This window comes from Haemaphysalis longicornis, unplaced genomic scaffold (assembly GCF_048455015.1).
Source record: "Haemaphysalis longicornis isolate Haplotype H1 unplaced genomic scaffold, Haemaphysalis longicornis Haplotype H1 scaffold_29, whole genome shotgun sequence".
NCBI classification, from domain to species: domain Eukaryota; kingdom Metazoa; phylum Arthropoda; class Arachnida; order Ixodida; family Ixodidae; genus Haemaphysalis; species Haemaphysalis longicornis.
This window is the reverse complement of record NW_027526331.1, coordinates 2,078,203-2,102,543: the sequence shown is the minus strand read 5'-3', so window position 1 is coordinate 2,102,543 and position 24,341 is coordinate 2,078,203. Positions and strand designations below refer to the sequence as shown.

General features: G+C 47.6%; 1 protein-coding gene across 1 annotated transcript in view; it reads right to left on the bottom strand.

The window, feature by feature from the left end:
* Window positions 1–1,411: 1,411 nt before the first annotated feature.
* LOC144173093 (uncharacterized) overlaps window positions 1,412–24,341 on the bottom strand; it is a 44,467-nt gene continuing 21,537 nt past the window's right edge. The window contains exons 6-11 of the mRNA XM_077701606.1: window positions 23,515–23,572; window positions 18,537–18,731; window positions 15,713–15,808; window positions 10,255–10,375; window positions 5,046–5,256; window positions 1,412–1,634 (exon numbers count right to left, since the gene is read on the bottom strand). Coding sequence (XP_077557732.1) covers window positions 5,118–5,256; window positions 10,255–10,375; window positions 15,713–15,808; window positions 18,537–18,731; window positions 23,515–23,572 — 609 coding nt within the window. The 3' untranslated portion in view covers window positions 1,412–1,634; window positions 5,046–5,117. The remainder of the gene's footprint in view (window positions 1,635–5,045; window positions 5,257–10,254; window positions 10,376–15,712; window positions 15,809–18,536; window positions 18,732–23,514; window positions 23,573–24,341) is intronic.

The window sequence follows — 24,341 nt, the reverse complement described above, 5'->3', positions numbered from 1 at the left end:
GACACACGATACGGCCGTTTGTGCACAGGGCTGGCGTCGCCGGTATTAATACGATGACGGACGATGGATGTCTGGCCCAAAGGACGATCACCGAAATCGAAGATGTCGCTGTATGACTCCAATACGCAACGCAGTTCTTGAGCTTGCGTTGGCGTTAGATCAGTTGCAATCATCTTCGAACGCCTAGGCCACCAAAAAAGCTGTTTAAAACGTGTAATGAGTGTGTGTGTTCCGCCTAATGCAAAAACGTTTGTCTTCAAGCTTCATTCTTCGACACTCCCAGTTAGGCCATGGCTGCGCAAAAGAGAATGTCTATTCCTTGGTCGGAGAATTGTCGCCTATGCAATCAGCCAGAGAAAATGGAACGCTGTTTTGTGTCGTGCCGTGACGCTGTGTGTTTCTGGGACGTTTTAGAGCGGACTCTCAAGGAGGACACCCAAATTACTGCCTACACAATTAGGTCCCTATCTTTTCGTGATAATTGGCTACCTTATGACGTCTTTGTAGAGCGGGGTTTTTACACCTTGTGGTACAGCTTGTGTACAGCTCGCACGACTGACAGGCATTCGGGACTCCCCAGGCCAACTAAGTCCGTTTTTCCTGAGCTGGCGGCGTTGGTGAGGAGTTTACATGCGGCGCAGAATGATCCACAGGTCTGGTTGAATCTTTCGGATGCCTGTATCTGCTTGTCCAACTTTTGAAGGACGATAAAAGCAGTTGGACTTTGCGATTCTTTAGTGATGCCTGCTAGACTTTGCATCGTCTTTTAGTCGTTATGTGTGATTGTGAGTGTACCTAAATTTTACACGCATCAAAGAAAAAATTAGCCCAGTTGGAAGAGCGTTTCTCATCTCCTGTTGTGGCCAAAGCGATCATGGGCTCGAATCCGCGCGCCGCCACGTCAATGAAACTTTTTCTGGCTATGTCATTTCCATGACGCATATGACGTCGGTGAGGTCGTGCTATAACCCTGCATATTTATTTTAACACGAAAGTGCTAACTATGTGTGTGATGCTGACCTATTTTTGCCGTGTAACAGAACTTAAAGTGTGTACACACCCCCTTTTCGACCGATTGGACACATCAACTCAAACCAAATCATACATAAGCGAACGAGGCAAGGCATAAGTAGATTCGAACATCTCCTGGCGATACCAATGCCTCTTATTTACACATAGGGCACCAGTGTACAAACTCATGTAACTGTGTCTGTCGGCAGCACAGCTTGCTCATTCGAGCGCATTGTAGCGAAACCAAGCACCCTGGAGCACAGCGCATATTCTAAGCAAGGAAGGAGCCGCACAAGTTCATAAAACACAATTTATTCCCGCATGCAGGGGATGAAGACAACAACGAAATGGTCGAATTCCCAAACTTGCGTTTAATCAAATTGCTTCGTCGTACCAATAAAATGATTAGATAACAAAATAAAGCTGCCAGAGCCGAAAGAAAGTATACGGCAAAAAATTAGCAAAAAGTTACAAGCCACAAGCCCCGTAGTCGCGGGAGTCAACTGCGTGGCTGTCGTGATCAGACAGAAGGTCCCCACCCAGGTGCCGTCGGGAAGCTCAGAAGAACATCAGCCCTGCGGAAACTTCTTGATGAATTCCTGGGCGACTCCATTAGTCCTGTCCTGGCAGGACAATAAGAAAAAAATAAGAAGCCATACCACTCTGTCAATGTCGATGACGAGCGAAGCTATACGAAATAAACTCCCCAAAAGTAGTTAGGGAATCAACATGTATTCATCTTTTTCATCATTTGGTGGCTGAGAGTTTGTAATTACTAAATAAAACTTCCAAGGCCTAGATTATAATTTTAGCAGACAACCATGGGTTTGGCCTTTTCCCTCCCGTAGAATTCCACGCATTTTGTGTAGACGAGAATTCCACAACTTTCAACTTTACTGGGGACTATCTAACTGAAATTTGCCGTAATGATGCAGTAGCCTTAAGTGCTAATTGTAATAGTCATAAAACAACAAAGCCATTTTCTGGTCCATCATTATCATGATCAGCCTGCCTATGGCCACTGCAATGCAAAGGCCTCTCCGATAGATCTCCAATTATCCCGGTCCGGTACTAACTGCGACAAACTGCGACAAACACTGCGTTCATCGAGAATGAAAGCGAGGCCGGGGCTCCTCTTGTAAGTGTTGCACGGTTCCGAACGGCTTTCAGCCGTGGTCAGCAAGGCAGCTACATCAAATGTTAACCGAACGAAACCAAAACTCAACCAGACTAAGCCAAGCTTTTGCTTTGCATATCAAAGGCTACCTGACCTAAGTCATTTCCATTTTTGCTCTTGGCTATGAAGAATGGTAGTATGGAAACGGGAATGACGGCTGCTCACAACGCATACATAACGGCACAGCGCCAGCACGGCACACTAACGCGATTTCAACTGGATACGGATTGACTGCAGCTCCGGCTTAGCGAACTGGTGTAAAGACAGTCAGCCACATTGTAATTGCGAGCCCGCAATGGCGTCCATCTATGCGTTTATTTTTGCTTATTGGGGGTGGTGTGGGCGCAAGACACTCGTTTTCGGTGAAACTAAGTGCCCTGAGTGTTTTAAAAGCTACAGATAGCTGGCGTTATGCTTATTTTCTCTGAAATAAGTGGTCAAACCCAGTTTCACCGCACAAAAATTTCACTGAAGCGAAAACAAGCCAAACAAATAGTTCATCGTGGCAACGACTTTGTTGCATTGACTTCTATGGCTAGCTGACGGGGAATTCAAAATATTTTGTTAAAGCAGAAATTGCGTAAAAGCGGAGTTTGTTGTAGCGGGATTCGGCTGCAGTCGGTTCCTAAAACGTAAGCTATGACATGGTCATGTAAGTATGGCCATGTAAGTTACCATGCCGCTTATGTCAGTTGATCAGTGTTGTGTCAGACAAGTCCAAAGTGTCCGATGGCTGCCAGTGTCAGCCAGCAAAGTGCCGCACTAACTGCTTCGGTATTTACGCGTTTGTTTGTAACTAATAGTTTACCCCACAATGCTCACTGCTATAAAAAGAATGTGCCCTAAATTTAAGCGCAAATAGCTTGTTCGCAAACTTATAAGCCCTGCCTAACTTGAATTTGCTTTTGTCAGCCTCAGTCAATCATACGGGCATGCGACATCATAGGTTCCGTTGCGGGAAATAAGCTAGTGGGTCGCAAGGCCATACCCTTTTTTCCTAATATATAGCTTATTTGAGCGAAGTTTGCGTTAAAAGCGGTGTCAGTATGATTCTAACGAGGTAATCTTTCGAATTTTGTTTTGTCTGCATGCCCCCTTTAATTAGGCCTTATGTTGGATTTTTTTCACAACGCTGAAGCTGCGCATAAAAGCCAAACAAGGCAAGCACACATGGAAAGCGCCTGAAACAGGCCATTGCGCAAGGACATGCTCCTGGGAAAAAATCGAGGAAAATATACATGACTTGTATGCGTGCAAAGAATTAAGTCAGACCTGACGAGATCAAATAAATTGAAGTAGTGCGTGCTATGTTTCCCCTTATAGCCCAGCGCTTCCCTTAAAACAAATTAAGCATTCAATTTCACTCCAGTCTGGTGAAAATTTTTTTCATGCCAATTTGAGCCGAACGCAAATTGAGTAAGTTATTTATTGAGGAAAATGGAAAGGTGGCCACTCACTTTCATGCACTCAAATTCTGACACTATAAGCTGTCTGATGCCAGACAAATGAAGTGAATATTTGAACAGCATGCTTGCAGGTGAAACTGTTATTCGTATAAAAAATTCTTTTGTTGCAATACCGTAGCTGACAAATAGTCACAGGACAGTAACAATGAATCGTAGGCAAACACTACGATAAACTTTACAGGTTACGGGGACAATGTACCATCTCTTGAATAGCTCATGCAACAGCGCTAGAACTTTTGCAGCCAAAGTAATTGCGGACATATCGCGCACACAGTTATCTCAGAGGAACTGAGGGCTCAGGCAAGCTTAAGTCATGAACTGTAGTAGCCTTCAGAGGCAAGAAAAGCCCCCAAGGCTGTTATGCTACCTGGTGTAGCATTATTACACGCTGAAACACCCCGCTATGTTTAGATAAGTTTGTTAAGCCATTTGACACCTCTGGTTTCTTGATGCACTGGCTATTCAGAAAACGAAATATTCATCCATTACTGTTTATCAGCTTACTTTACTGCAAATTGTATGCTCAACAGGAGCTGCAGACGTAGCCCGAAATACCAAATTCTAAAAGGCATAAAAATAGAGCGGGACGTTGTACAGTACTCATGATATGCTTGCTGCAGCTTTTAAATCCCATTTAAAAGCGCCCCTTTTTCTTTGCTTTTTTTAAATTTTTTTACTGCCTCACAGGCAGGCGTGCGCTTGCAGCGTGTGCTTGGAGTGTGGTCAGCCTCAAATGACTTTGTCCCTTTCCATAAAAAGCCTTGTTTTATGTGCACTGGCTATTCAGAAAACGAAATATTCATCCATTACTGTTTATCAGCTTACTTTACTGCAAATTGTATGCTCAACAGGAGCTGCAGACGTAGCCCGAAATACCAAATTCTAAAAGGCATAAAAATAGAGCGGGACGTTGTACAGTACTCATGATATGCTTGCTGCAGCTTTTAAATCCCATTTAAAAGCGCCCCTTTTTCTTTGCTTTTTTTTAATTTTTTTACTGCCTCACAGGCAGGCGTGCGCTTGCAGCGTGTGCTTGGAGTGTGGTCAGCCTCAAATGACTTTGTCCCTTTCCATAAAAAGCCTTGTTTTATGTGCACGTACGAACCCACTTTGAGCTATCAAAAGAAAAAAGAAAAACGCGGAGCGCTAGACAGCATAACTGCTTCTCAAGCAGAAAGCTGAGAGACACCCTTGCGTTTATTTTGCCGGACGCGCCTGCCAAGAATGCCGGACCAGCAGCCCGCGCATGCGCGGATCGCTACTGGAAAAAGGTCCATTAGGTGGTGTCAGATTACAAAAAAAGAAATGTTTAAGTGAATATCACAGTCCTGTACCTTATCCCATACTCCAGATAAACAGAAATATCCAGATATTAAGAGAAAGAAACTGACCTGCATTGCTTGGCCCTTCTGCTTTATCAGCTGGTTCACTCGGAGGCGACTTGGCCGGCAACGGAGACTGGTCTAGGGCAGGACTATGCTGCGAAGACTCCGAGGGCAGGTACCAGGGGGAGGCCAGGGAACCCTCACCTCCTCCTCCTGCCCATGAAAAGCACCGTGTGGCAGCATGTCGGCAGGGGAGGATGCCAGCAACTCTGTGAACCTGCACCACGAGGCGGGAATCATAGATTGCTTCTCTACCTCAGCGAGGAGCGCCTGCACGCACACATTCAAACCAGGTTCAGTCACTGAACTACCATGTTTACTCTATTCCAGCGCGCTCCCAGTGACGCCACTCCTGAACAACAATTTGGAGCAGTTTACAGCATTGAAAACACAATTCTGGAGCACTTTGGAGCAACTAGTAATATCAGTTTTTCAGGTTTTGAATTATTGACTGTAGGGCATAGCGTGCCGACACAACGCAGGCGATGCGGCGCGTCGTGGGGGAGGGCTCCGGATTAATTTTGACCACCTGGGGATATTTAACGTGCGCCGAAATCTCGAACACACGGACATTTTCGCTTTTCGCTTCCATCAGAAAAGCGGCCGCCACGGCCAAGAATTGAACCGGCATCCTCGTGCTCAGCAGCAGAACGCCTTAGCCGCTGAGCCACTGCGGCGGGATGATGGTTTTTAGAATACCACAAGAAAGGCACACCAAAGCACATTCACATCATAAACCATAAGAGACGTTTGTGTATTTTGCATTTTCACCGTGCGGCCTGGGAGTATAACTTGTAAAGAAAGCCCAAGGTGCTGCAACCTAACCTTTTAGCAGTTCCGAGACCCATTTAATATTGTGAGCGTACGGTGCTATTTTATTTGTATGGTATAGAAGGTGAGGGTGAGGGCAGTGTACGCGCTAACTCGGAAGGAGACTAGTGAACAGAAACATAACATTTTGGAAGTTATGTTATCGTGAAAAGTACAAGAATACATTTTTAAAAGGTAGAAAGAACAGGGAGGAGGAGGGTGCCGGCAGCCTGTCACAAGCAGGCCGTCACGTCGGCCGGTACGCATCTCGTCTCACGTGAGAGCCCGCGAGACTGTGCGTGCTTCTTGCCGCTGAAGCCAGCGGCCCCGTCGGTGGTGCCGACCTGGCTCAGAGCAAAGCACGGGGACACCCGTGGTCCCCACATGGTCCGCACCAGGTCGAAAGTCTGCTGATTAGACACTGCTCGCAAGCGTCGAGAACTGGTTTATTAGGAAAATCTCGCAAAGAGCGACAGAGTAGCGAGCCCAGGTCGAGCGCAGAGATCCCAGAACACACGCCGATGATCATAGTGTGAGGACGACGATGTGCGTGGCGAGCGAGGCAGGTAGCACTGGCCTGCCACCTGCTTCAGTCAGTCATGTCGTCTGCTAGCTGGCTCGTGCAGCAATGAACGTTGCAACAGAAAATTGTGCATAAAGTTGAGAAAACATTAACTAAACAAAAAGAAATCAACTAAAAAAGTGCATGAAATCGAGGATTTGCACCTGTTAACTAGAATAGAGTCCATAGTGATTCAGACCACTCGGCCATTACCCCAGCGGTGTCAGTGGAGGAAATGTGAAGACTATATCTTATGGGATGTTTATATATATTTTTGTTTCCCGATTTTGAGCAGCTTATGCGTATTTCTTGAATAACGCTTGTAAAGTAAGCGTCCCTCAACCCTCTTACGACTAGTGACTGCGTCCCTGAGGGAAACAAAGTGATCGCAAATCTGTGGTCGTGCTGCTGACTTCTGTGCTAGTTCACCCTGCGCAGTGTTTCCTGTACCTTATTTTTACGATTTACAGTAAAAGTTTCAGTTGGTTTTAACTCCTTATTACCTGTATTAACTTTGCTGACGCTTCTTCAGCCTTCAACTGGCCCTAGATTTTCTACTACAATCGAATCCGCTACAAAGCAATTGACGGGATGTGCAAAAAATTTCGTTGAAGCGAAAATTCGTAGAGGCAAAATCTGCCCCAACCCATCATGGAAGGGCAATGAAAATATCCTCGTATATTTCCGCGTCATTGGCAGCTTAATACAATGTTTAGAAAAAAGAGTGACGCGCAATAACATCGTGTTGATGCGAATAACGAACATACCAATGTTTATCTGTTTTTTACCTGTACAGAAAGACCGCGTTATGGGGAGGGAGGGGGGTGAATAAATGCATGCGCAAAACGTATTGCTGTACAACAAGGCATGTCTACCGAGCTGATTACTTGCATATATAGCTGGTAGGCCGTCAGAAGCAGACCCCCACCCCGCCCCCTCTCGCTTGTGGCAGGGGTGGTGCTGTTATGCTACGACAGCCGCTCAGAATGCATGCATGACGGCGCCGCGCCAGCAGCAGGGCACATTCGCGCGATTTCAACTGGATACAGATTGGCTGTAGCTCCACCTTGATGAACCGGGCCTGCACCGCATGTAAAGTCGGCCAGGCATATCGTTATCACCAGCAAGCAAAAGCTTCCATCTATAAGTTCGTTTTCGTTCTGGGTGGCGGTGTGGGCGCGCGGCACATGTTTTTGGTGAAACGAAGTGTCCTGAATGTATAAAAGAGTTAGACAGCTGGCGCTATGCTTATTTTATTGTAAAACAAATGTTCAAACCCAGCCCCAATGAGATAAAAGTTTGTTGAAACAAAAGCAAGCCAGCAAACGGTTTGTTGTGGAGAGGACTTTGTTGCATTGACTTCTATGGCTAACTGATGGGGAATTGGAAATATTTTGTTGAAGTGGAAATTTTGTTGAAGCGGAGCTCATTGTAGCGGGGTTCGACTGTAGCATACCAGTCGCACAGAAATATGCAGCTTACAGCTCCGAAGAAACGGAGTCAGCGAAGTCATGCGCACTTGTGTAGAGCTACTTTGACTTCATAGACTTTATTAAACTTGATAGTCTACAAACTAAAACTAAAGCCACATGCTTCCGGGTAGAAACCTTGTGGTTGCTTAGTTATAACTGAGCGAACAAATTGCCAAATCTTCTAGAGTAAGCGTCCCACATAGGAAAACAACATCCAGAACACCACTTTCGTCTTGATATTTTCACCAAATCAACTCGCATACAGTGGAATCACGGTGACACGATTATGGGTGATAAGAATTTCGGGATGATACTAATTTTTTAGAATTCCGGCGAAATTGCGTTGTTTGCGATGGGAAAAATTTCGGCTATTACGAACGGACCTGCGCGGCTCGGCGGATGATACAAACGAGCTGGCAAGGCGCCGCACTGCCGAGCGAACAAGCGACGGCGACGTATGGGCTCTCTCTCCCCTCTTTGTCACTCTTTTCCAGAACAGCCGGGCTGTTTTTTGCTCGAGAAAACGCGCCGCGCATGCCACAGGTGCGCTAAAACCACCGTGGAACCACCCGCACGCTGCCTGCAGTGCGGCCGACGGCGGCAACGTGACGGCGGCTTCGGCCGCGAAGTGCTGCGGGCAACTCGAGCGACCGCTTCTAACCGCTTTTAGGGGCGAAGCTCCTTAAGGCGTGGGTCTGTCCATCCTCGACGTATGTATGTAGCCACCTCTAGTTTAGTTCTTGGATTGTTTACTAGATGGCGTGGCTACCTCTAGTTTAGTTCTTGGATTGTTTACTAGATGGCGGTACTTGTATATGATGAAAAGATGCGCTTGGATTGTTTACTAGATGGCGTGGCTACCTCTAGTTTAGTTCTTGGATCGTTTACTAGATGGCGGGGAGCGTTGTAATAAAATCCGTTCGCTGTTGGCGCGCGCTCGGAGTCGCCCGATGGATAAAGGCCGACCTCCATGCAGCGAAATGTAGGCGAAAAGGCGGCGAACGTCGCCCGGCGGCGGCCCCTCCGCCGCCGGCGTCGAAAATACGGCTGTTCGTCGGCGATCTACGCGAGCTAGATGTCGAACGCGCGGCGGCGAACGCGACCGGAAGCGGCAAACTGCATTTTGAGGCCGCAGCCAATCACAGCCTCGTACTTCGTTGTACTTCCTGTCCTGTCTTCCATCGGCGGCGTTCGCCGGGTCACGTTGCATGGAGGTTGGGGTGGACGTAAACTGAGCGGCGCGTCAAACCACGGCGTCCGCCGCGCCGAGTTCACCGAGAAACTTCGCTGCATGGAGGTCGGCCTTAAAGCTGCAGAGCGGCGAGCGCGCAAGGCGGAACCACATACAGTGTTTCTCACGTCTTTCTTGATGATGTAGTGGGCGAACTTTCATTGAAGAGTCACGGTTTTACCGATGATTTCCCCTCAGGAGCTTCGCCCACTCATCATCATTCACCCCGTGGATATGCTGTGAATTTTTTTTAAATGCCGCAAAAGGCACAGATGAAGTCGATTGTATGGTAAAGAAGCTGATAATATGGGCGAAAACGGTACTATAAAACATCCACGCCACTAGTGAAAGCACCCACGAAATATCTGCCGGGGTGGTAAGCCTAAACATCTCTGGCGGGGTCCCCTGGCCGCATGGAGGAAAGAATACTCATGGCCGGCTGTCTCGAGCGCTTCGCAACTGCCGCCATGAGGCGTGCGTCTCCCCATTGGCGCAAGTCGTCAGGCTCCTCCCACTTCCGCGCGGCGAGTCATTTTTTGACCAAGGCAGAAGCTGTCATGGGCGCGGAATCATCGAAGGCGTGAAAAAATCGCGCGCGCACTGCCGACGCGCACGAATCGCGTGCAAAAATGCGCCATGCGGTCCACGCCTTAACTGTTTTGGCGTGTAGTGAGCTTAGGTACCGCGAGCGAGGAGATGAGTGGAAAGTTTTACCTGCTCCAGAAAGGAGATGATGCGAAGTTTTAGATGCTCGGCGACATGGAGGTTGAAGAAAAGTAGAGAAACATCGCGGATTTCTTTACGGGAAAGTAATCGATGAAATAAACGAAAAAATTTTTATTGCTCAATTTTTTGGAGTATGTTGATTCAAACGAATTTCGGATGATAAGAATATTTTTCGCGGTACCGCGAGATTCGTATCTTTGAGATTCTAAACTCAGCCAGAGTAGTCGAACCAATGCTTAGGGACTCCAGATTTCAATTTGCGCGAGTAATCTCACAATGTTTACAAACCACTTCAGTGTCAATTTAAATACAACAGCACAGCAGTTCTGCATAAGTGCTACTGCTCCAAAATCTATCTAGCAGGAGCCGACCAAAGCTCCAAGGCCATACTTCTACTGGTGTCCCCCTACATACCTGAGCATAGAGTGATCAGGAGGGGTCGCAAAAGTTGGACGCCCACCAGGCCTCCGCCTCCGAGTGACCATAGGTGGCCTGACGAAATCCGGACTGCCGCTGGTAGACGGGCCTGCTTCCGCTGCAGGGGGTGGACACGAATACCATGGGTCAGGTGTGGCGTGCACAAAGCCTAAACCCCCTCGTTGCATTGTGAGCGAGCTGACCAAGCACCAAAAGTGATCAAGCTTGGTGAGCAAGTACAGTTGACAATGACACTCAAAGCAGAAATCAGTTTATAGATATCTAGTGCATTTGAAGTTGTGCATTAATAATTGGAATCTTGCTAATAACGCTTACATTTATTCAAATTTTTCAAAAATGTGTATTGTGCACAATGAAGCTGTTCATTTATTTTTTTGCTTATTAAATATGCGCCTCGAGCTTCGCGATCGCTGCGCCGCCTGCCGCCGCTTCTCCGCGGCGTTGACGGGATTTGCGCTGCGTGACTGATAGGGGTTCGTGCAGTGTTTTGGTTCTATTTCACTTCTTTTCGCCTTTCCGCGCCCTAAAAAAAACTTGTTATGGTGACGACTATGGGCAAAGAGTACGTTTAGGTCACTTAAAAAGCAGCTGCGTCTTCGCAGAGTACGCGATCGCCTGCAAGACCTACCCGGGGACGCGGTTCTGCGCGCTTCGTCACCGCTCTTCCGGGCGTAGGCGACGGCAGCAACATATCACCCATGTCACCTCCAAAACATCAGGCACAAATGAATTACGCCTCGTTTAGACGTGATACTGGCACAAAGAGGGGTTGGCTTCATTTTGCAGCGTGGACAACGAATGCGGCTTCGTTACAATGACGAAGGCACTAGCTCTGTCGGAAAGGAACCGTTTATGGTCCTTGCAGCAGCATCATTACGGCTTTTTATATTCCATAGACCCATATGTCAGAATGCGGCTGCCAGAGCGTCTACCCCGCCACTTGGAGACGTTACTGCATAGACTTCGTCTTAATGCAGCCATAACAAATTCCTATCTACATCGAATCGGCCAGACTTCAAGCCCATATTGCGACAATTGTGGTTCACTTGAAACTGTTGAACACATATTACTGGAATGCTCTGCCTATGCCGACTCAAGGTGCCGTTTACAACATAAAATTGATTGCCTCCACCCTGGACCATTGACATTAAGATTGGTACTTGGACCATGGCCCTCTCCCTCCGCTCAGCGCAAAATCTTGTCCGCGCTATTCGAATTCCTCCAGGACATTGGTGTGTCGACGAAATTGTAGTCGTTCCTCCATCTCAAGAGCCTTTGAACTCAATACCCTGAAGAAGGATCATATTTTATTTTTTTTCACTGCTACTACTCTCCTTTTCTTCACTACACCTATTACCTTTTTCCCTCTCCTCCTTTCCCCGCAGAGTAGCATGCCGGCGAACTGATGTCGGCAAACCTCTCTGCACTTTCCTCTTTAATAAAGAGTTTCTCTCTCTCTCTCTCTCGTTTCGCATATATACGCCGCAGAAAAATATGTTTCGGGGATGTGATTACCCAATCCCGGACAATAACTTATGCCTTTTATAAGAATATAAACCATGCGAAAATGTAAAGTATATTCCAAGCCTGTGCGTCATTAAATATGTGCCCACACAAGCCATATAGCAAGAACCAAGGAAAATAAACCACGAAAAAATAAATGCTGTGCCAATGCGGAATTTAGAAACATAATAGCTCTAACGGAAATAAAAAAAAACAGTGCAGCTTCTGGCATGCTAAAGACGTTCGTCTAAACTATATGAGACCAACTATATGAGACCAACTATATGAGAAATGCACTGCTATTTCGCGAGACATCGGTGGGGGGAGGGGGGGGGAGGGGGACGCCGTGTACAAATGCGGAGTGGAATCAAGCAATGAACGTTTTAGTAATCCCACACATAAATCTCGCGTTCACTTTCCTTTTGTTTTTCTACTTCAACGAAGAGCTCATCGTACGGCGGACGCATTTTTGGAAGTATACAGGGTAGGCTGTTCAACAAGCGATGAAAGGTGTCGTAGCAAGAGTGTGGTATGTGATAAGGCCCTCTGATTTCAGTTTCTGGTTTATTCTGCAGGCTCCCTGTGCCATATGACGATATTTCGATGAAGCATTTAGTCGCGGACGCGGATTATATTGTAAGCCCGTCTCCGCGCTGCTCTAGCAAATGAAGGTCATGACAAGACGACAAGAAGGTCATGACAACAAGGTCATGACAAGACGACTCTGTCTTGTGCTGATCCCCGAGTATAATTATGCATTGTCCATCGTACTTTTGTTGAATATTCCCGAAATTAACACAGACTGGCTTGTAAATGGTGGTGATCAATATCTGAGGTATAATATTGGCAAACGTAACTGGTGCGCTGTCAGGTATGAGTGCTCTGCTGATTATGTAAGCGCACAAAACCGATTTAAATCGTAGTGTATAGCCGTAGCATGAACATCTGAGGAACCAGTGGTTACGGAGACACGGCTAGTAAATTCAGGTCAGTGTAACTACAATCGGCTCCATCATACGCCGGTTCCGCGACGCTGGCCTGTGACACAAACCTGGCGCTTATACAGACCGAAAATACCACACTAAGATCGCGTCGGAAACATTTACACTCTCGTAAACACACCCCATTTGCGAACAGAGTGACTGCTCCACACAAACATGGATTTCAAACGCCCACAAACGGTAAATCTCAGTCGTGAACGTGCCGCAAAAGCAGCGCCGGCACTAGGGAGCGGGGCACGGACTCCCGCGCCTGCTTTCGAAACGCGCCGCTAGGGGGATTTCAGTGGCGCCCCTACAGGCCGCGCTCGAGGCGTATAGAGTAAAACCTCATTACAAAAGACACTAAAGGGACCCGAGAAACTTCTACTGTAAACAAGGTCTCTTGTATGCGAAGTTGCTAACATGGCGATCATTAGAAAACCAACCAAACCATTTTCATTCAGCGGGGCGGAGCAAGGAGCATGGCTCTCTCAACGTCGATGCTAACGTGCTATTGTCGCAGATGTCACCAGACAAATTGATGCAAGCGACGACAAACACGCCGTGGTCTACCATGCCCACACGTTCGACGTGGCAGTGTCGTACGTCGCACGCACTCGATGCGGTTGACCTAAGTCATTTCTTCGGTGCCCATGGCGACGGCGAAAACAGCATCAACGCGTTGGCCACCGCTGAAAAGGAAGCCTTTCGTTTGCGATGTCCACAACAAAGGAGCATCACGGACTTTTTTCCAGCTGTGTCTAGCGGGCAATAAACTAGGCAGTGTGCGCACTGAGCAAGCAAAATACTTGCCTTCTATTAAATTTTCTTCGCAAGCGTGGTCACGTAGCAGCACAGTGGGCCGCGAGGCGATTTACTTCTTTGCATGAGGTGTGCATTCAACTGAGCATACACTGCCGTAAACTGTTATATTGATATAACGATATAATGGATATAACGAAATAATTCCGGCTCCCCTTCAATTTTGTTATGACGAGGTTTAAGTGTAGCACAGAGCCCAGAAAGGACTAGTGAATGGCTTTATTGTGCTTAATACACCTTTGTGGACACAGCAGTGCAAAAATGAGAAAAAATGAGAGCATTATTAGTTCTTTAACTAAAATATGAACAAGTTAGCAGCATGACAGGCTGTAGGTGCTCAAGTCATAACCAAGGGGTTAAAAAAAGGGCCCCTTGTCCCCGTATTGTCAGAGCAGCGCTGGCTACCACCCCGAACCGTCAGATACAGTTGTGCGAAATACAGGGGCCCAAAAAACTAGCGGGGAACACAGTCGCCCAGATGGCTGAATTGGTAAGGCTGGAAAGGCTGCAGCCGTTACTGTTTTGTACTGCGCATATGCGTAGTAGAGAGAGTTGCACACTGTTCCACAATCATTCCCACTGTCCTCCCTTCCTACACTTGGGAAATGACGGCTGATTTAACTTGTAGCAATAAAAACTGCTTTTGGGCTTCTAGGGGCACATTATCGAGAGCAAACGTGCTTATCGCCACACACACAACAGACGCACGCTGCTCAGTGGTACAGTAAAACCCCGTTATTAGAGACCATTTTACAAGAGACAATTGGTTATAAGAGACATTTGAAATAAAGTGGTTTGACTGGTTTTCCTATGTTTGCCATGTTAGCAACATTGCATACAAGATACCTTGGTTACAAAAGAGAAGTTTCTTTGGTCCTTGAGTATCTCTTGTAACAAGATTTTACTGTAGCCGGCTAGTGTAGCCTAAGCCATGCCGCCGTGCCATGAGCCCCCCCCCCCCTCCCCCCCCCCCCTGACCTAGGGTGTCTAGACCTAGAACAGAACAGAACAGAAGGGACGTCCCTTCTCTACATCGAGGCACCCTACCCTGAACAAAATTGTGTCTCCCCGCGATAGTCTCTGCGAGGCTGCCTCCACGGCCGCATGCAGCCCAATCTTTTGTAAATAAATATGGCGGCCGTCATGCCAGAGGGCTGTAGCAGAAAATTACACAATTCAAGTCCGCAAAAAATGTATTTGAGCATTTTTTGTACACTGTTAGCTTCAAATGGGTATATAAAATGCTGACCGAACTTGCAGCGAATTTCATATCGCTGTCGAAAAACATTTCGTTGCAAGGAGAAACGATACATGGGCCTCTATGGACGTTCGGCGGAAATGGGGAAATATTTCGTTGCTGTGGGAGTTTCGTACTCGTGGGATATCGTTGTTGTTGGGTTTGACTGTACGTCTTTCCACCACTTGAGGCAGAAATGGCTGCTCTATCATCCCCTCGCATTGCATCGCACTTCAGAAATGCATATTTGGCTAACTCCGAAGCCAGCAACACTCACAAACTACAATTTTAAGGCCGAGAAATCTGTAACCTTGCTTTGTTGTGTGCTGCACAAAAGATGCGCCAAAGCTTCATACGGCTTTTCCTGAATTACCAGGTTATAACAAGGGAAGTTAATAATAAAACAAAAAAACAGCCACTTTATTTCAGCCTGCGCGATTTAATCGTTGGCACCCAGTGCTTGGTGCACAGCCTTAGAGGCTAGGCAGTTGAGTCGTCTTGAAAGCTTTAAAAAAGGACCTTACATAAAGCAAATGCAGTTTGAATACTTATTCCTCGGCTCTGGTCATTGGACTTTGCAGATAAGCTAGCAAAGAGACGAGTTACGCTGATTCAATGGAACCACTTTCACCCAGCAGGATTTAGAAATTTTGCTCAATAATGGCGATGCTAACAGGGGAGCCAACCACTATGAGGCTGTTTCGGTCCAGTGGCCGTTGTGCTCAAGGAACGTTCCATTTCACCAGTCCAGAAAATAAGCTTTCTCCAAGAAGGTTGTTTTCCTTCTGGCATGCCTACGTTGTTGCATGCCCAGCAGACAGCAGAGTGCATTGAAAACTGGCTGTCCTCAAGACAGGCGGGCAAAGCCTGCGAAGACATAAAGCGAGCTCACTGTAATGTGGTGGGGAGTCCGGCAGCGGCACGGCAACTGCACTTCCGCTGCTGGCTGAACGAGGCCCATGGAGTGATGGCTCCTGGGAAGCGGAGTCTACAGGCAATGGAAAAAGTGAGGAAATGCCCGCTAAAACAACACTAACTGGACGCAATTACAATAGGCCCAACAGAAGAAACGAACCCAAGGTAAGGACTTCACCTCACAGGTAAGGTTCCTACCTTACCTACATTTAGGTAAATGAGTACTTCTTTGTATTTACTGTATTTTCTCGCATAATGAACACACTCGCGTAATGTTCAAACGACTGAAGTTCGTCGTCAAAATACGATTTTGTTTTATTTCGCGCTCAATGATCGCACCCTGAACTTGCCTCAGCCATATGCCGTATGTGTGCCAACTCCAGCTGACGATGGTTGTGCTCAACTGTTTCCTCCTCCTTCAAAGCGGACATGGCTACGTTATTGCCACAGACTTGCCGATATTAGCAATAACGGCAAGCATGAGTTCATTCCAGTGGGAAAGAATGTTTGCCCCCAGCTCTCGCCTGCACTGTGGTAACGATCTGGATACGCCATATTGCTTGTCAACTGAGCCAAGTATGACGGGAGGAATGGCCATGCACTTAAAAAAATTACCATGCAATTATTCCACATTTATTCGTATAATGAACATGGGGGTACCACGGGTCAAAATTTCTTTTTTTACCCGCGTGCAAAGAGTGCATCAGACCCGCCATTCAATCAAAGTAAATGAAGCGAAAAACCGTATTGCTGTAGAACAAAAAACATCTGACGTGTCCAAAACTTGTAGGTCCCCTTAGGCTGTGCCAGGGACAGCCCCTGTGATCTCTGACATTTCCAGTTGTGCACACTACATGCAACCTTGAATGGCGAGCATACTCACAATTAAGATAGAATGATGTTCAGACTGAACAGCAAAACAATCTTTGCTTTTGATATACAAGCTGGACAGAATAGGCAGAGGAGGGAATGCAACGACAGTTGTGATGGTACATGGACAACGTCGTGGCACACATTGCAGTGACGCTGCAACTAGGGTGCAGGATATACACAATTTCACTCAAAACTTATTCTAAGAAGTTGTTATTGGTACCGGTTAGACGCGAGTTTCTTGCTTTGCACTGCACTTTTCCAAGGAATGCGACGTATACTAGCGACAGTTTTACCCGATAAAACTCAATCCTGAGGTAATTATGCAGCACAACTGCACTGCTTCCTTGGATATTTGACTTGGAAAACCCTCCACATCACCTGCAATGATCCTGTTAGCAGATTGCCCTACTGAGTGCAATTGTGGCCTTTTGAGACAGACAAGGCACACTAGCATCAGCTGATGTTAGGTAAGAAAACTATTATTTGTTTCCCCTTCCTATTGTGCATGCAGGCTGGCCCAACAAAGGAATAATGGCACTGGACAATTGCTTTCATTGCAATCCCGTCACAGCTATCAGCTGCCATGCTTTGCAGTAAGCTAACAGGCAGCAGTGGCAGAGCCGACTAGTATCATAATTATCATCGGCTCACTAACAACCACCTGAAGCGTGCTTTCAAAGTGTTTTAAGGTATGAGCGTGTCACCATTGCATTCGAAAACTGTTTTTAGAGAGGCTGTGACCCTGCAGGCCAGCATGGATACTATTTAAAATTTGTGGATTTCTACATGCCCAAACTGCACTGGGGCTACAAGGGCCATAGTAGTGGAGGGCTCTAGAATATTGTTGAACCTTTAACAGTGACTGAAATCAATCCACGGGTGTTTGCTTCTTGCCCCCATCACAAAAATGGCTGCTGTGGCCAGGGTCGAACCCACGCCTTTGGGCTTAGCAGCATGCTGATAGGCAGAATTCATTTGTTAAAGGTACTAATCGCTGGAATATGCAGATAGAGTATGCTCCAAGGGCTATCAACCAGGTTTGTGCAAAATGCATGCACAGTTTTTGAATTAAAGGGAAGTCTGAGGGTTTTAGAAAAGCTAACGTGATTGTAACAGCCATTATGGCCACCTTTTATCTGGCACTTTGTTGCAGAGCCACCGCTTTGATCAGAACTGCCTGTACCTCTGCTATTGCAGCATTTAATCCAGGAAGGCTGAAATTTGCGCTCGAGCGCAAGCTGCCGAATATTCAGTGTGATCACACTGAATATTCCGGCAACAAATATGAAAGCAGGAAATCAACCTGTAGCAACAGTAGCATCACGTTACCGTCAGCTTTGCTGAAACACAACCACCTCTGCGCAATCTTAGGCAGCGCCGCCGCTCACCACGGGGCTTTCACGTGTTGGCATGAGCATTAAACCAGCCTCCTCCCGACTCTGGTGCCTCGCTGCTGGTCCCCCTGATGCTAGGCCTCCACAAATCAAGCCATGAACAAAACAAAATGGCCTAGCATGGAGCAGGAGGAAACCACAAAGCTGCAAACGCTGGTATCTAGCATCAAAAGGACCCCCTTATTTTACCACAACAGCAACTGTCCAGACCTCAATAAACGCAACTTCGTACACAGCCACTCACTCCTAGAAGCTGTGGTGATTCTGTTTGGATTCTCTCCTATTTCTGCAAAATGAAAGGTTGCCAAGAACAAGCGTATCTCGAACTCCTCAAAAACCTCTTTATAATAATCGAGGGCTTTTAACTATTCCAAGGAGCCATGCGATCCCTCCATCAAGCCACACGGGACTGGGAACTGCACAGCAATGAAGCAGCCGCTGAGAAGATATGCACAGAAAAGCTCCGCGAAGTGAGCTTCCAGTTTATACACCGCTTGGGAAGCTTCCACAAACAATCCAACTGCTTACCCTTACCCTTGCCTTGGCCGGCAGAGCCATGGTCAGCCTGCTCCCATGGCGCACACCTGCTGTGGAGCACTGGGAGCGGCCCTGGATCGGGAGATGGGACCGCCCGTTCGGGACCGACGGGGCTGACCTGTACATCGTCTGGCAACTGAGGAGGCTGCGGAGAGTCCCCACGTGCCATGGACGGCCCACAGCCACACGTGCCTGCAACAGAAGGCCACGCAAAGGGGACCCTGAGGGAACTACAGAGATGCGATAGGACGCACAAACTAATCGCCGCTTGTTTTCGGCAACCACTTTGTGTCCTGCCTACCCCTGTCCTAATGCATGCTATTTAACACCGACTAGCACACAAGCCCTCCCTGGTCAGCAGCCAAGCACATCTGGTGGCTGTGCCTCCAAATCCAGAGTTTCCAAACAGAAGCTCACCACAAGTACCCACCCGCTAACACTTTAGTGGCCGCAAAAGGATTTTCTTGCATTTGACCCCAAACTGAACCAAATGAAGGGTCGAGATGCCTTAGTTCAGCTCTAAGAGGGCCGCAGTTTTTCAATTTTTTCCCCTAGTGTTAACGGCAGTTAATAAAGAAGTGCCACTGCGGCACTGTGGGCACCGTGCGACAAGCACTTTAACAATATTTCCGCAAAATATTTCTGGGAAAAAAATTGCCCCCAACTGTAACATTGTGACGAAGCTACTTATGCAGTTACGATACAAGAAAAATTGGTAAATGATGAACATGCAAAAGAGGCACACTTTTACGAGGGGCGTTAGAAAATTTCGAAGCCATGAGACGCAGTGCTGCACACCTTGTCAAACGCATACAAATTAATGCCTTGTCTGGAAATTGCTTCAGTTCTTCCCCTGCATGCTAGACAACGTTAGACAGCATGAAAGTCCTCGCCCGTTTCTAGATAAAAGTGAATACAGAATAAAAAAACTTTCCAGAAATTCTGCCTGAAATTTTACACTCAACGCGAGTAGCACCTCTGAAACAGCTGTTATCGAATTCATCACAGACGAGGGACGGAATTGCAACACTTTTTTTATACAGTCCAACCCACTTAACAATACCGGTTACAACAACATATATCGGACATAACAATGAACACTCACGGCACCATGAAATTCACCGTATATTGTATGACAAAACAGACTGCTTATAACAATGCTGGCATTTTTCATCATCGGGCGATAAAAATTGAACATTACAGCTTCAATATTTGCAGGCATATGCGAGAAACACATCTTTTGAAGCAAAAGAAGTCCAAAAGTTGTGCCCTCATTTCTACCTTTGATTGATGGTGGAGTTTAATGCGACGACGCAATGCAGGCGATGAGGCGCGCCGTAGTGGTGGGCTCCGGATTAATTTTGAACACCTGGGGATTTTTAACGCATGCCGAAACCTCGAACACATGGGCGTTTGTACTTTTCGTCTCCATCAAAAAAGTGGCTTGCGGCGGCCGGGAATCGAACCCGTGTCCATTACTATTTTTGCAGCGGCCAAAAAAATTTGGGGTTCCTTGCCTTTTAAGGGGCTACACTGGCCCTTAAGGAAGAGACCCTGCAACTGCCCCATATCTTCTGCTGCCAGCTGGCTCATGAGGTAAGAGGGGCAGGGAGCCCCTCTTACCAAGACCTTCTAGAATAAAAAAATGCTTCGCCCTTGCATCATTATAGTCAAATAAACCGGACCTTCTTGGATCCTCTCAACCGTCAATATAAAAAATAAAAAAAAACATGCTGCCGTAATATAAAACCTGCAAATCATTTTTATGAGATAAATTATGTCAAGAGGAATATGCAAAATATTTTTCCTTATCCAAAGCAAGTCTTCCATGGGAACTGTGTTGAGCCGGTTGGCGCATACACTAAGCAGTAGTATGAGTGCCATGCAGCTAAATTTCCAGTTTGTTAAACGCTGTGTAACATTATTTAAATGCTGACAAAATTACCCCTTAATTATAACTGGCTTTTCCATAGCATTTGAATATGGTTGCTAAGTGGGTTGGACATGACATGCATATGCCAATCAAACCTTGTGGTTGAAGCCACGTGCTAGGGAAACTGAAGGAGCCCACAGCCAGCAATCTTCAGCCTAAAGACTGGAAATGCCCCTCAATAAAGCGACAATGCAGGTAAGCGAGCCTATTTCGGTTTCCCTAAAGGGAATTGGAAGAAGCTATTCTGGAAGAAGTTGGAGCCCTTTATACTGAGAGGTGCAGTTGCATTAGCAGAATCCAGTGACTCGGTCAATATTCTTGGGAGCTCCTTAATCATCTGGAAGTCTCAACGGTACGAACGCACAAACATCCTTAATTAAGCTTTCTGAGGTTTACTATCACTGGCGGTTTCGTGGAGTTAACTGGCTTTTATAAATTGCAATCTTCAAAACATGACAATTGGGGTGTGGGCTAATTTCCCATTGTATCAAGCACAAATCTTTGTAGAATAAGCGGTGTGGGCCCCATGTGGGGTTTCATGCCCGCTGTGCAGCGCAGTCAGGGTTAGCAGCCTGACGCTGCTGATGGGGACGTTCGCCATGGCAGCAAGGACGCTCTAGCATGTGGGCCCTCGCCCACATGTAGCAAGTGTTTCCTCTTCTGTGGCCATGGCACATGGAGCGCCAGCCCCTAGAGGCCGGTTTCCCCCACCAGCACCGTCTTCCCTCGCGAGAGCCTTTTCTCACAAACCAAGGAGACGTGCGAGGCAGATTTACTCTTCCTAGGGCTTTTCTGCTAAGGTATGTAACCACGCAGGTCAGACTAGAAGCTCATTTTTCTCTGCGCTGAGACGAGGCGAGTCTCCACCACAGGACGGACCGAGTCGGCGGCCATGGGCCAAGCTCGGGGGAGCCGGTCCAGAGAGGGTTCCACGTCTTGACAGAGAAATAAAGCGTAGTTAATTGACATCACCTGCCTCCGAGCGCTTCACTGGCGCTTTCCAGTCAAGTTATTACTCCCTACACCTCCAACACTATCTCGAACAGCACACAGCTCTGGTAGTGTGCCACTCAGGCTCAGGACTGGTTCACAAATGTTCCAGGACAGGGGACTGTGCAGCCTCATAGACATGTACATTTGTAATTCACTCACCTTGTCACGGGCATTCAGTCCATACCTTGTACTCAGTGTGCATTTGCTAACATGCATGAAGGCAACACGTTTTGCTCGTGGAAGGAGAGTGTTCATGTAGTCCCTTCTAAAGCTAAAGCCTTTTCCCAGTTAACACACATCTTTGCCCCTGCATCCAAGGAAAATGGAGCAAAATTTAACGCAATGTCCAAACCTGACATGGACCTTGCAAGTGTCCTAGCGACAAGCATGCTTGTGTGACGGTCGTGTGCGTGCCCGGACTACTCCTAACCAGATGGAAGAACTTTGGCCGCAGGAAGTTTTCCCGTGGGAACGCGCGGCCGCTTCGCTAAGGACACATGGTTCCTCTTTGCCTCAGGGCGAGCCAGGCTTCCCTCCGCTCGAAGCGTCCTTGGCGGGTGGGCAGACAGCCACGTCGTCCACCGCCGCTTGAAGCTGGCCCTTCTCCCCCTTTTCCCCACCGCTGCTCGGACGTAGCAGGAGGAGGCAATAAAGAGGAGCGAACGGAGGGGATCGAGGTTAGACTTGGGGCGACCGTCTTGCCATTCGGACGCAGCCGTAGGAGCAATCTGAAAGCGCGTCCCTCCCCGGAGCCCGCTCGCTGCCAGCATTTCTTGCCCCGGTCTACACCTCGAGCCCGCCGAGATACCGGTCCTGCCCAGCCTCCCCTTCCTGACCGCGGCCTTCAGCTCGAGATCGCCGAACTACCGGTCCGGTACTGCCTCCCGTTCCTGCCCTCGGGTTCACCGCGCAGACCTTTCGAGCCACCGGCCCCGCACTGCCTCCATCTCCTGGCCCCGAGACCCACTTGGCCCGTCGGCGTCCCCTCGACGATTGACCCCCCTGCAACCCGAACGATTCCGTCCAACCTCGTGAGGAAGCCGGCACCACTGAGACACCCCATTAAACGAATTGTTAATGTTTTTCACCCGCCTCAGTGTGTCTCATTTCCTACAAGCTCTGTGTGGACCCACCTTAATATGACTTTGTGACAAACCCATTTAACGTGCGTCACACTTGTCATAGTGTTCCGCTCAAGCATGTCAGCCAATAAGCAATTAACAGCTAATGACCCCCCCCAAAAGGCTTTTTACAGCGAAGCTGTATACCTCTATCCCCATACGGTCTAACCTCCGTGGGCGAAAACGCCCAGGCGCCTAGGCCTAAGAAGCCGAGCGGATGCGTCAGGCTAATCAGGCATACAACACAAAGCTCAGAATTCGTTTGAAGAAACTGCAAAACAAGCAGGAAACCTGCATTATGGATAAGGCACCTGTGAACAATGCCCCCCCCCCCCCCCCCCCATGTGTTCCTAGTAAAGAGTATGTTTGGAGATTATCTTTGAAGGCTAGGCAGGACTAGTGTCACTTAATAAAGCAGTTCGTGTCCAAGACTCCGAGCACAATGTCTGGCTAGGGAGGACCCAGCATTTGCTGTATCTGCTGTATGCTGCTGAAATGCTGTTACACACGTTATTTTTTATTCGGAACGACGTCAGTCGCGCACAGCCGCAGAGCAGGCAGGACAAGCTAAGCCTACCACAATCGACCAACTAAAATGCATAAACAACAAAAGGGTGGTGCCCATGAACCGTCGCAGCGTAAACAAATTTCCCATAATGCGAACTCATCCGTGATTATGGCGGCGGCAGGGAACAATCGGAGAAAAAAGTGCCGATACTCTGTACCCTTATCTAGTGACACTAGCAGGGTGCAAGCGAGAAGCCCGCTGGGATGACAAACATTTCATAGCCTCCTCCGTCACCATTTCTAGTGGTTTACAACAGCTTTGCTGGACATCCACTTTCGCAGGGCGAGATGGCGACAATGTTTTTTTTCATTTGGCATCTCAATCAGATTACTTGCTTACAATGTACTGTTGCATATTCACCATGTAGGGCCGCGTCCCCAGACTCCTCTCCATTGTGAGCACCGGTATTCGGAGTCCCCTACAAGAATGTACAGATAGAGCACAAGATTTATGAGACCTTGCCCCGACACACATTTATTTCCTCACTGTTGCAACACTGCAACACCAATGCAACACCAATAGCATTAGTTTGTTGTTCAACCTCAAACCTCAATTCCAATTCATTCGAGAGTGCAAAGAGAACAGGCTTTTTTCTCAGAGCTGCTCCAACCCCCAAATGCTGCTGAGTTTACACTGTTTCAATCCACCCTTATTTTGTAGTCTGGTGTACTCCCCTCGAACCCATTTAACAGTTCGCTCACAGTTTTCTCTCAGTGCAAAGTATGTCCAACTAACACAGTGAAGCTTACACAAGCGGCAGCAATGCTTAAGCCCTAGCCAAGTGACTTGCACACTGGTCAAACCCCTTGCAACTACCGTATTTTCGGGCGTATAACCCGCCCCTGCATATAATCCGCACCCCCACCTTCAGTGCGCCGGAAAGGAAAAAAATCCTCGCGCATTTCCCACAAATTTTATACAGGAAAGGCTGCACCACAGCTACTGCTCAAGCAACACATCACATACTATGTATACAGAAAACGCTTATACATTTAGTAAGTAGAGTACACCAACTGCAAGGCGAAAGTCGCAATTTACTCAGTGCCACTGCTATTGCTAGAGTTATCCTTTGAGCAGCAGTCTTCACTGTTGCACACAAGTTCATCTTCGGGGCACAACCCGCATTGTTGTGAAGCTGCACTAAAGGAAAAACCCTGCTTGTTATCGGCGCCCCTACTTTGCCGCTG